The 12,542-nt window shown below is 56.2% G+C and overlaps 1 protein-coding gene across 1 annotated transcript in view; it reads right to left on the bottom strand.

Annotated features, from left to right (window-relative positions):
* The window catches only part of LOC112950884 (connective tissue growth factor-like), a 7,978-nt gene extending 2,596 nt beyond the window's left edge, over positions 1-5,382 (bottom strand). The window contains exons 1-3 of the mRNA XM_026043517.1: positions 5,308-5,382; positions 5,118-5,159; positions 101-314 (exon numbers count right to left, since the gene is read on the bottom strand). Coding sequence (XP_025899302.1) covers positions 101-314; positions 5,118-5,159; positions 5,308-5,382 — 331 coding nt within the window. The remainder of the gene's footprint in view (positions 1-100; positions 315-5,117; positions 5,160-5,307) is intronic.
* Between the last annotated feature and the right edge of the window lie 7,160 nt (positions 5,383-12,542).

The following is a 12,542-nucleotide window of genomic DNA, read 5'->3' as shown; positions in this document are numbered from 1 at the left end:
GGAAGGAGGGAAGGAGGGAAGGAGGGAAGGAGGGAAGGAGGGAAGGAGGGAAGGAGGGAAGGAGGGAAGGAGGGAAGGAGGGAAGGAGGGAAGGACTCACCTAGGCAGATGCCGCTGCCCCTGTGGCCTTTGGCGAGGTCGCAGTAGAGGCCCCTGTGGTGGTCGCAGGGCTGGCGCGCGGAGCAGCGCTCGCCCAGCTGCCGGGCGCACACCTTGCAGCAGCCGCACGCGTCCGGCACGCGGCTGGTGCCCGCCGGGCAGCGCGGCGGCTGCGCGGGGCAGCGGCAGGGCCGGGCGCAGGGCTGCGCCGCCGCCTGCAGAGACACCCACAGCGTGATGGGGGGGCAGTGGGAGCAATGGGAGCCCTGCGCCTGCCCCAGCCCGCGCCACCCGCCCCTCGCCAGCGCCGCGCTCCGCGCGCAGGGATCAATCTTGGCCCCATCCGCAGCTCATCTGGCGCTCAGGGCCTCGGGGAAGCGGCGGGGGAGCAGACAGGACGCTCAGGAGCTGGGGCTCCTGCGCACAGCGCAGCCCTGCAAGCCGTAGAGCAGGAATTCTCAGCGAGGAGCGACGCTCGGCTCTCACCTCGCCAGCTCCGGGCGGGAAGAGCAAAGCTCCCTGCCGCAGCAGYGCCGCGCGGGGAAACGCGTGACGCAGAAGCGACTCGCCCCGCATCAGCCAGCGGCGCTTGGGTGGAGCTGAGAACCCCGGCAGGACCCCCCAGATGCCATTTCTTTGGTGACTTTCTTTGGTAGCTCCAGAGAGGGGCTCTCTCCCCTGCGCTCCRTGCGCTCAGTGCGACGTACCCGGCGCTCCTCGAGACCTCTCGGAGCCACAGGCGGGTCCCCGGCACCGCCGCAGCTCGGTGGCACCTCCAAGGGCTGCTCATTGGCCTTGGCTTCGATGCCATTTAGACACCAACGAGAGGCAAGACCGTGTCCAAAGCAGGGTCACCTGCCCTGGGAAGAGCACGTGCCTCAAATACTGCCAAGGGTCAGGAAGTGCCCTCCTTGCACAGAACTACCTCGGAAAAGAGGCCTGAAATCTCCTCTCTTGAATCTCCATTGAAAAATATCAGGGTGCCAATTCTAACCCGCGTTGCCAGGCTGCTTCTGCTCCTTAAAATTCTCCCTGTGGTTTCAGAGGGATGGCAGAGCTGCAGCTGCAGGAAAACTGGGCAAGGGAGAGAGGGGAGGGACACCTGGAACAGATATCCAGGAGGCAAAGGAAAAAAAAAAAAAAAAAAGAAAAGAAAAACAGAAAAAAAAATCCTGCTACAGCTTTGTTTGCACTTGCTACATCCCACACAGCCCTCGCGTCTGAAACAGCTTCCTTGGCTGTTGTGTTTTGTCACCAATAACAGCAGTAAACTCTTCCAGCTGTTGCCTGTTGCTCCAAGCAGCTGCTCTGGCTTTAGCTCGCGCGGGGTCGGGAGACACCAGCTGCCTTCTCCTCTGGACAGGGATCAGCGCAGACCCTCCCGCACGAGACCTCCCGGAGCTTCACTGTGGTCAGGAGGAATCGGACCAATACCCCCAAAACTCCTGGCATGGAGCTTTCTTGGGAACGGGCCCCGTGCTCCTGGACCACTTGCTGGGAGTTTGTGCAGCCCCTTCCCGGCTGGATCCCTCCGCAGCTGCAAAAGTGCATTAAAAGCTGCTAAAAATCCAGAACCGCTTCCCAGCTGGGGTTGCCAAGAGGGCGGGATATCGGCCCCGAGCAAGGAGAGCGACCAGCCCGCGGGATCCCCACCAGGGAGGAGATGCCCCTTGGCTGGGCTGGCTGCCGYGGAGGTGATCGCAGGTTGTGGGTCCCCCGCTGGCAGCACCCCGCGAGCACCAGCATCACGGGGGGATCTGCAACCCGCAGGARCCCCGGGCGAGGGCTGAGCCGCGGCTGGAGCCCGCGCAGCCGCAGCGGGGGCTCCCGCCTCGCTGCTCCCCACTGTTCTCCACCACTGGCTCCCGAGTCCCACCTGCTCGGAGGACAAGCCCAAACAAGCTGCCACCCTCCCGCCATGGTGGGCTGAGTCCCAGCTACCTGGGGAAGGATATAAAATATATGGATATATAAAATAAAGTGAGTATGTTCTTAYTGCTTTGGAGTCACCCACGCTCCCCCTGCCACTAACGGGGCCACCTCGTGAGGACCTTTGCACTGTGTTGGGCTCACACCTGGCTTCCTGATGTTAGGAAAGGGTGATGCTGCTGGCAGTGCCCTTGGGAGCCGGTCTCAAGGTGGAAAGGGCACAATATTCCCCCAGTACTCACTGCCTTGGCTCTCCTCAGCGCTCCAAGGCTGGCAGTACCTGACATGGTCAAACGCAGCTCAGTGCGGGCTGTGACCGCGGACACGGTCACCCCTGTCCTCCCCGTCACTGSGGCCCTCGCACTGCGGAGGGCAGGACCAGTCCTCCCAGCCCGTGCCAGAGCAGCGGGGACACCGAGGTGACCTGACCCGCCCAGGAGTCCCCATCCTGCTCTCGGGAACTTCCCGCTTTCAGGAATAGCAGCTCTTGCTCCATTCACTAAACACCCCTTCCCTCTCCAAGAAAGCCAAAAGCACCGTTTCAAAACGTTCATTAACGCAAGCACAAACCCCCCGCCTCCTTTTGCAGGTYGCTTGTTGCACTTTAGACCTTATTCTAGCAGGCACGTTGGCACCTGCAGCAGCGGCACCCGCTGCTCCCCGGCAGGTCCCGGCTCGGGGCCGCGCTGCTCCCGCTCCTCAGCCGCGCCGTCCCGCCTCCGCATCCCTCCCGGCGCGCTGCGCCGGCGGCAAACGCACGGGAGCGAAGGGAAACGGAAGGGAATTCAAATCCACTGGCGGCTGCTTCGGGACCACCGTGTGCCGGGCGCTGAGCAGGGCACCCGCGGCTCGCGAGCCGCCCGCGGGAGCCGCTCAGCGCGGAGCGCTCGCGTGCGGCTGGGCGGGCAGCGCGGAGCAGCGGGCACCGGCAGCAGCGCGGGCAGCGCGCAGAGCAGCGGGCAGCGGCAGCGCTCGGGCTGCGCGCGGAGCATCTGCAGGGCACGGAGCACCGGGCAGCAGCAGCGCGGAGCAGCGGGCAGCAGCAGCAATGCGGGCAGCGCGCGGAGCAGCGGGCAGCAGCAGAGCGCGGAGCATCTGCAGCGCGCGGAGCAGCGGGCAGCAGCAGCAGCGCGGGCAGCAGCAGCGCGGAGCAGCGGGCAGCGGCAACGCGGGCAGCGCCGCACGTACCCAGCCGGGAGCGAGAAGCAGCAGCAGGAGAGTCCCCGTCACCGCCTCCGAGCGGCCGGACATCCCGAGCCCAGGGAAGGGGGAGGCAGGTTGCCGATCCAGGCAGGTTGCCGATCCAGCCCGTGGCTCTCTTCGCTCCCTGGGAGTTTCTTGGCTCTTCGCGCACCGGCTCCTCTTTAAATAGGCTGGCGGCGGGGCGTGCCCTGCGCTGAGTGACAATGCGGAGAGCAACCCCAAATGGCAGCAAATTCCAGGGGAATATAAGCAGATTCCTGCGACCCCAGTGGGTATGTAGCTCAATCACGGTTCACGCGGGTAAATCAAATCCCGGTAAAGAGCTCCAGAAAGTTWTGTTTTGTTTTGTTTTTAATTTGACCCTCTTTATTTCCAAAAGTCCAAAGCCTGGAACAGCTTCCTTGATTCCTTTTTCCCTATCTCCAACCCTTCGTAGCTGCAAGAGCCGAGGATTTAAATGAGCCCAGCTCCGTGGTGCTCTTTCCTTTCTTCTCCTTTGGAGCAGGAGGGAGAGCTGGCAAGGGGAGCCCCTTTGGGCGCAATTAGGGGCCGTAGCAGCCCCTGCATCTGCAGCGGTGCCAGCCCCGAGGAACGAGAGYGGCCGCCCGCAGCGAGCGACGAACTCCAGGGTCCCGCGAGGAGCAGCCCCTTGTTTCCCAAGGAGCAGGTTTCCCAAGGAGGTGCAGGGTGAAGGTCACCGCTCAAAGCAGCAGCTCCCTGCAGGGTTTTCTTTACCCCTCAAATCAAGACAGGAKAGAACACATTGGTGTCTCAGGGCATCAGTTTGCTGCTGAAATACCTAGCCAGGCTCCTGCACATCTAGGAATTCATTACGAAAAACATTTTAAATAGCAAGGAGTGTGTTCATTTTTTTTTTTTTAATATGTACAAAAGTGATTTTGTTCATTCCCAAAGAGCAAGCAGATGCTACCATGACAGGACAAGGCAAGYGAGTGCAGCAGAGGGCACTCTTAGTCCTCGCTGGCCTGGGGTGGGAAGGGGACAGAGATCTTCTGTGTGGAGCCTTGGAAGGACGGAGCCGGCCTTGGAGCCACAGGCCTGCCCAGGATCCGAGCATCCCGAGAGCCACGTCTGAGCCTTCCTGCAGCTCCAGGCACACCGTGTCCCTGTGCCAGCCCAGCTGCAGCTCCCTTCTTCCCCTGCTTCTGCTTGTCCGTCATTGAGAACAGGCCCTTCTCGCTCTTAATTAATTAGCACCTGGGAAGCCCTGTGGGATTTGGGGCTGGAAAGCATTAGCACGGTGCAAATCCCCTCCTCCCCTTCCCTCTCCAGGAAGATAAGGGGTTTCACAACCATTTCCATAACAGCTACCTCCAAAGCTGCAACGAGGGATTATGTCTCCACGCAACAGATTTAACACACCGGAGGCGGCATAAACACCCTCTGCCCTCGAGCAGTCGGGAGCTGAAGGCACTCRGCCAGGATGGAGATTCCTTCCCTTTTTGGAAGGCTCGGCACTTGAAGCCGTGTTGTTGTCACCTAAAATTAGGTGCTCGCCCTTTGCCAGGCGCCTTGGCAGCGCCCGCGAGGCGGGAGGCAGCGACGGTCCCAGCCGCAGCACGTGCGGCATCCAGGGATGTGCTTGTGCTGTTCCTAAAGGGAGATTTAACATACATCTTGCTTCAGACACTGCTCCTTCCCCCAGAAGGAACAGTTGGATTTGAGCCCTGATCTTGCTAGTTCTGCTTTTAACATAAACCTGCAGCAAGATCTCAAAGGAGCCATTTAGCCACCATCAAACTCACTTACCTGTCAGGGGTTTTGTGAGGAAAACKCAGCACGAGGTAAACCAGAATTATGAGGGCTCATTGAGTTTCCACCTAAAGCAATGAAAGTACAGAATAATTTATAAAACATTCAAGTGCAACCAAGTTCAGCAGGGCGTTGGCAAGAAGTATAGATCTCTCCTAATAAACCCAGACTAAGTTGCTGTCAGGAGACAGTAGCTTTGAGAGTAATTAAGACAAATTAACTCTTTGAGCCCTCAACATACACAAGTGGTTTCCTCTTTTCTGGAGAGGAATCAGAAGAGCATCCCAGTCAGACAAGCTCTACCTTCCTCAAGCAGCAGGACATGAAGGGCACCTGTTTGTTCCAGATCCTCGATTTCTGGGTGCTCCATACACTCATGGAGCAATTTTGGGGGGGGGAATCTAGTGCTAATAACAGATTATTCACCCATGTGGGCAACGCACTTGGCAAAACCCAGGAGAATGTGAAGGTTGGGTGCTCCTAATGATCAAAGGCAGGAAACACCCCTGTGGACGCCAASTTGTCTTCCCTTTGCCTGAGCTGCTTCAAGTAAAGGGATAAAGGTGTCAACCCGGCTTAAAGTCTCCCCCAAGCAAAGAATACTGGGTGCTTAATTTACCTTGTTGTGTTCTTCTGGGTTCACCCACCAGGAACAGCCAAAGGCTTTTCTGAACTATCTAAGAGTTATCTATGTGTCGTCTTTTTTACTAATACAACTGCTAAAAATCATGTAACACCGAAGAATAAAACTAATGCAAATGAATACACRGTTTTTGGCTCGGGGCACGCTCTGCCAGGGGGTAAGGGAAGTCGGGCTCATGCCATGCTCAGTTCAAAGCTGCCTCGGAGCTGCTCTGCGGTCCGTGCAACACGCCGGTGGTTGCAGGATAGCTCTGCACAGGATGGTTTCTGGTCTCCTAGGTGGCCAGGCTTAGCAAAAGCCACAGTCYGAGCAGATTACAGGCACCCAGTCTATGTTGGCCCCGTTTTARCTTGATGAACTCTACCTGCATTACATTGAACCAATTTGGATCAACATAGACAGGGAGTTTCAGGTGGTTCAAAACATGTGAATTTTGTTTTGTTGCTCCTTACCCAACTTCTGATACTCACTTGCTCCCGCTCACCTGCTCGGGTTAAACTGAATGTCAGATYTGAGGCCAAGAATGTCAGATTTGAGGTCCTGCCTCCTGGTTTCTCACCTTCTTAAAGGCATCACATCCTCAGACCACACAAGATCAGCTGGGCATTTCCTCCCAGGTTAAAAAGGCTGCAGGATTTAAGCTACGCTGCTGATTCCTCCATCACTGCTATAGCACTAGAAAAGAATAGCCCCCTGCAACATTTACTGAGGCTTTAAATTTGCCACGAGCTTTGGAGAGAGTTTTGCAGGTTCACATGCTTTGCAGCAGGAAGGATGAACATCCTCTTGGAGCTTCTGGCTCATCTGGTTGCCTGGGACTTAATGGCTGAGCTGGCCTCTTCTAGGCTTGTGTTCCTGCCCAAATCCTGTGCTAACTKAACCTGGGACCAGAGGAGCATTAGGGATTGGATCCATCCCAACTACTGCTGCATGCAGGTCGGCTGCATCATGGTATTAACTGCAGTAAATCACCTTGCGAGCCCAGCAAAGAGCAAATACTGCAGCACATCCAGGCGGAAAAGGCTACCCTGTCCTAAGGAAAGGCAGGAAGATCCAGCCCCTTCCCTGGCCGCGCAGCCTTGGGATGAAATCCCGACCGCTCAGGCAACACCYACCAGCTCCAGCAGGGCCAAGGTTCCCCCGTCGGCCGCTGCTTGCCGGAGCCCAGGGCACGCGCTCCTGCCCGGGCTTTGTCCCTGGCTGCAGGGTTCGTTAATGAAGTCTGCAGTTCTTCTCGTCCTGGCAGGAATGCTCCCTGGTGTGTGAGGGCTTGTCGTGAAATCAAGGGATGCAAAGTTTGGGATGGGTGCGGTGCCTGTGTATGTCCTTCTAGAGGAAGGAAATACATAAAAACTCACTTGGTATCAAGAGTTCRGAAAGAGCCGGTGCTTAAACACGGACCTTGCCAGCAAAAGCCCCCATTCTCTTCTGGAAAAAGCAAGTTTCTCCTGGAGGTTGAGCTTTGCAGGAGGAAAACAGCCAGTTCTGCRGCCTCCCGAAGGGAATGCAATAGGRMGTGCAGGGAGGCTACYRGGAAAGAAGGAAATCCCATTTACCCCRGGGTAGGATTCCTGTTTCAGAGCAGGTGAAACACCGAGGAAGTCAACTGCTGGGAGGAYRTAACACCACCAAGCAGCCTTTGCAGAGCTGAGTTACCAAGTTCTTTGCAAAAACTGGACCTTGGCTTTGGACATTGAGTCCTAAATCTTCTCTCACCCTTTCAAACCTGTTTTGGCGCTGGGAAGAAATCCAGCTGTTCTCCCCATCCTAGAGCATCTTAGCCGCATGGGAGGCTTTCTGGCTAGCTAGGACCTTTATAATTATCTACAACGAGTAAAGTCCTGCAACGAGAGCCTTGGTGGCCAGTTTCTGTGCTCTGCCTCCTGGCAGGTCACAACCAGCTCCGAATCTAGCAGAGCTGCCAACATCCCAAATGCTCCTAGCTCTCTCCAAGTATCCTGGCCATAGCAAGGCCAAAACACTTGCTGCTTTACCCAGGGCTTGTTGCTTTACCCAGGGAAGAAAGGCGTGGACCAGGCTGGGCATTAGAGCTCTGGAGAGGCTGGTCCAGTTCCCAGCTCTGCTGGGGACTCCATGGGTGACCCTAGCACGGGCTGCTCCAAGAGATGCTCCACGAAGAGCTGTGAGCMCAGCATGTTTCCCAGCCCTCCCAACCACCAGGAGCTGTGGAGCTCCAGGTTGTCAGCACCAGCAATGGATCAGGTCTTGGTGCAGACAGCTACCAGCAGTTTCTCTGCACCTCAAGGGTTATCAAGATGGAATAACAACATATAACCTGTCACCTTCAGGCCAGCCTGTGTCCACACAGTAGCAATCAGTGACCTTCTGAGACCCCTGCCAACAGCGATGTGTGGGTATGAACATCAGCCATCATCACAGTCAGGAGCACCTGCACCTCAGCCTTGGCTTGCGCAGCTGCAGGAGGAGCAGGTCCTGGGAGGAAAGTCAGCTGCAGCCACCTGTGAAACGGATGGTTCCTYGGCTCATTCCACTTCTTAGTTTGCTGCCTGCTTAATTATCCTGAAAGAAAAACTGCAGAAAGAGAAAGAGTCATGCACGCAGGTCCTGAGCAGGCTCATTTAAGGAGGCCTGTTGCTGTAGMGCACCGCTCCGGGGCACATCCCCAGCACACTTGCTGCCACCCCAACCCTTGGGGAGCTTGGTCCTCACAGTCTCTGCAGGGAAGAGGCACAAGGGGCTCAAGGTCGCTGGGCTGGTGTAAGAAGGGACTGAGGGGGTGTCCCTGAGGAGCACAGCCATACCCAGGAAGATGCAAAGCTCAGGTCTCCACCATAGCCAGTCTCTCCAAAACCCTCTAACAGCCCCCAGGATAGCTCAAAAACTTGCTCTCTCCTCAAATTCTAGGGACTCAACTCCTCATTCAGAGTAACTCTGTCAAAGCCCCTAAGCTCTCCCTAATTTATACCAGCTGCACATCTCACACTCCCTCAGCAAGCAGCAACAGGTCTTTAAGTCCTGCCAGGCTGGGAGGACTTGCAGGGGGGTGGGTGGTCTCCTGGAATTTGGGTTTAGCTGTTATTAAGGTTTGGAGGTGAGTGGTTTACAGTAAGAGTTTGGCTGCATCTTTCCCATTCCTGGAAAAAAATCCAGTTTGTTATGGGGAGTCAGGAGATATCTTAGGTTGGAAAGGGCCATAGGGTCCCTGGCCCCACCTGTGGCTGATCCCAGAGGAGAGGAATAAGACCAAGAGGGAAGAGCAAGTTACTGGGATCTATAAGCTCAGGCAGTTCCTGGGGGTGCAGACTGGCTGCTGAAGCTGAGCTCCAATGTGGGCAGCTGGTCTGTGATGGTGAAGCTGCTGTAATCCCCCTCTTCAGAGGCAGGGACCGTTAACCCTGGAGCAGAATGAAGGCACTTTCAAAATTAGCTTTAGGCCAGCTATTTCACTGCTAATTAAAGAACTTGATCTTCCTCTGCAGACCTGCTCAGGCTGCTATTACTGATAGAAAAGCACAGCATTTGCCACCACACAGCCACAGCGTCACTGCTTTACAAACCTGCATGTGCTATGCAGAGCCTTTCCTGTCAGTGTGGCTTTGGCCTGTGTTTATTGTATGAAGTTTTAAAATTACCCTATTACTGGTAAAGCAACCACTGGGCCAGAAAGCCAAAGCTTTTGTGGCCTTATTTTASCCCCGAGACACAGCGACAGGCATTTTCAGGTGAGTTTTGCAAAGCCTCAGCCTGTTGTTGTTTTACAGAAAGCTACCGAACCCAATAATTTTCASCTCCGTGGTTTAAATTGCTTCCCCCGCAGCAGCACGGTGCCACTGTGGCACCAGGGATGCACAGACACGGCCCTGAAAACAGAATATTATTCCTTTTTTTTTTTTTTTTTTTCCCCAGTCTGATCCCTGCGATGCAGCCGTGAGTCARGTAAAATAAAAGCTCGAGCCGGCTCCATTTCCTCGCCAGGCAAATAGCCCCAAATCACCTTTACTCCGATGCCTCTTTACGCAGTCATTTCACAATGTTCTCCCTTGTGCATTAGACTGGAAGTTAATGACCTGCCTGGCACAGACGGACCAATCTGGTAGGTCAAGAGGCTCTGCGAAATAATCAGTGGCTGGGGTTTCTAAAGCTGTAAGGATTTTTGAGTCCCATGTGCTCTGACTTGGAAAAGGGGGAGAGGAGAAATGCYGACTAGGGAGCCTAGCTGGGGCTCCAGGGGGTAAGGAAACCGAGGGGCTGTTCCTGCCCCAGCAGCTCTTGGTCACTTGATGGATTCAGGGAATCAATGCTCCTCCTGAGGACACACGGACTCCTGGCAGTCACTCATTCTCCTGCCATTTGGAGAGCCACTTTACAGAGGACCATCCCAGAACTCACACAAGGTTGAGGAGGTACCAAGGAATATTTAAGGCAGCATTGCTGCAATCCTTGGATCTGCTGTGCTGCAAAGAGATCACCAAAACCGTCCGGCTGATCGGTGCCGATGCCGGTTACCGTCTTCTCACCAGAAGCTTCACCAGGAGTCTTCAGACTTCGTGTAGGAACCCCTGCTGCAGCAGAGCTGTGCCAGCTAAAGGCTGGCTCATACAATCAGTATGTTGGAAAAGACCATCAAGGTCATTAAGCCCAACCATAGCCCCATCCCCACCATGCCTGCTGAATCACAGAATCACAGAATCGTTCTGTGGATTGGTTGGAAACCAATTATAGCTGGTTGGAAAAGACCTTGGAGATCATCGAGTCCAACCGTAAGCCCTTCTACACCCTGTCTGATGAACCATGTCCCTAAGCACCTCAGCTACACATTTCTTGGACACCACCAGTGACAGGGACTCGCCACTGCCCTGGGCAGCCTGTTCCAATGTGTCACCACTCTTTCCGTGCAGAAATTTTTCCTAATATCCAACCTGAACCTCCCCTGGTGCAAACTGAGGCCATTTCCTCTTGACCCTTCCTGCAGAGGAGCCCCACAGCTCCATCCTTGGAGCTAGCTGGAGTTGGGCCTGTCCCTTCATGCTGCCATCGGCACCTGCTTCAGGTGACTGGGTCCAGATCTGCGAGCTCCAGACCAAACCTAGGCTCCCCTCCTGGCCTTGAGGCCTCCGATGGTGGTGACTGCAGGGCCCTGCGCCGGGCTTGGCGGCTCTCGGTGCAGCTGGTGCCAGTGTCTGCTCAGCCCTTTCCCGCGCTGGGAATCCTGTTGCTGCTGCTGCTCCCCAGGCTACGGCGCGACCAGCCCTTGGCGGAGACGTGCCGGCGCCCGCCGGCTCCGGCTGCCCCGCTGCCACGGGCTCTGCGCGGCCTCTGCTCCCAGGCCACCGCTTGCCTTGGCTTCAGGTGCCAGAAACACCCAGCTCGGCAGCGACTTCTGGCTGCAGAGCTGCCACTTCCACAGCACCGCCGGGAAGGGAGGCCCAGGCTTTGTTGAATCGCTGTGCTTTTAAAGCAGCACTCACTCCTCTATTTTCATTCCGGGTTATTTCAATCGGGCAGCTCTTTGYGGCTCATTCCAAAGGAGAGAGCAGACCCTCCAGCCTTACCCCTTCCCTGCGGAGGAATCGTTGCTGCTTCCAAGTCGTCCCACCAAGTTAGTCGTGAAGCAAAACCGACAGTCCTCGATCTGCGTCAACGGCTCCGAAGCGAGCCGGGGCTCAGCGGGACGGGGAAACAGGCGGTGTGACGGGTGTTGGTTGTGTCTCCTCGACGTCCCGCGGGTCCCCGTGTGCCGCCGAGCGGGCGGGAGGCAGGCGGCGACGCGGGGCGCACAGCGCGCCTGCCAAGAGGAGCCGARCGGGAGACAGCAGCCTGGAAAGGGCACCCTAAGACGCTTTTCTCAGTGGAGTTTCTTTGATGAAGGAGCTTGGGGAACGGCAACTCCCCTCTTCCTACCGAGGTTTATTGTTTTACTTGGTGAGGGTTGCGTTTTTACTTTCGGAGCATGGATGTTCCTGGCTGCACCGTCCAGCTACAGCTCCCAGCAGTTCCCAGCAGAGCGAAGCTCGGAAGCAACAGGCCTGCTGCCGATCCCGGGGGCACGGGCACCACTGTGGCCATCTCCGCCCTCCTCGACTTCCCCAAAACATGAGATCAGAACCAGGTCCTTCTCGTGTCCCAGGACAAAACATGCCTGCAACCTGTGCTCCAGGGCATCTCATTGCATGTACAGCTTTTAAAGGCGGCAGCCACTAATTCTGGAGCATCCAGGCTTGTTCTGCCCCAAGAGGAGAACTTGACGGGCAGCCTCAACCTCTGGATTTTGGATGGAATCAGCAGAGCCAGAGCAGGAACCATTGGCAACCAACAATCCCAATAGCTTCTTCTTTAATGGGTCTACTTTAATGTTGTAGATGCTGCAGAACAGAACTTGAGGGATCATTCTTGTCTCGTGCAGACTCATGGTAAGTTGCTCTGTGGGAACAACTCTTCCCAGGTATCAGAGACTTGCTCTTCCCTTAGGGAAGGAGGATGTAGAGGGCACCGAACAACCGCAGCCCTGCTGCGCTGCGCTGCCCCGGGCTGTCCCTTTGGTGCAGGATTAGGCCTTTCTCCAGGGCATGGAAAGGAAAAGTGAAGATCTCTCCGGTCCTTCTCTTTCCTSTGCAGCATGGAAGAGCCACCAGGATCTGACCCTGCTCTTTCAACCCTAGTGAAGCAAAATAGCCCCAAGAGCACAAGTGAGAGATACGAGTGAATATGAGGATGAGCAGGGGCTCTGCAGCGGTCCTGTTACTCTTCCACATCCTTTACAGGAAGATAATCACCCCATAAATATCACGGGTTATGGCTGGGTCTGGAGTTCACGCCGAGTTTAATGGACTGTGCTAAGCAAGCACACGTGTGTGAATGTGTGTGKGGGTCTATCCCCCCGCCCTGCTGSGGCAAGGCTAGACCCGGCTCCCTG

This window comes from Nothoprocta perdicaria, unplaced genomic scaffold (assembly GCF_003342845.1).
Source record: "Nothoprocta perdicaria isolate Ctin4 unplaced genomic scaffold, notPer1 scaffold_33, whole genome shotgun sequence".
NCBI classification, from domain to species: domain Eukaryota; kingdom Metazoa; phylum Chordata; class Aves; order Tinamiformes; family Tinamidae; genus Nothoprocta; species Nothoprocta perdicaria.
The sequence above is the reverse complement of the archived record's forward strand: the minus strand, read 5'-3'. Positions and strand labels throughout refer to the sequence as shown.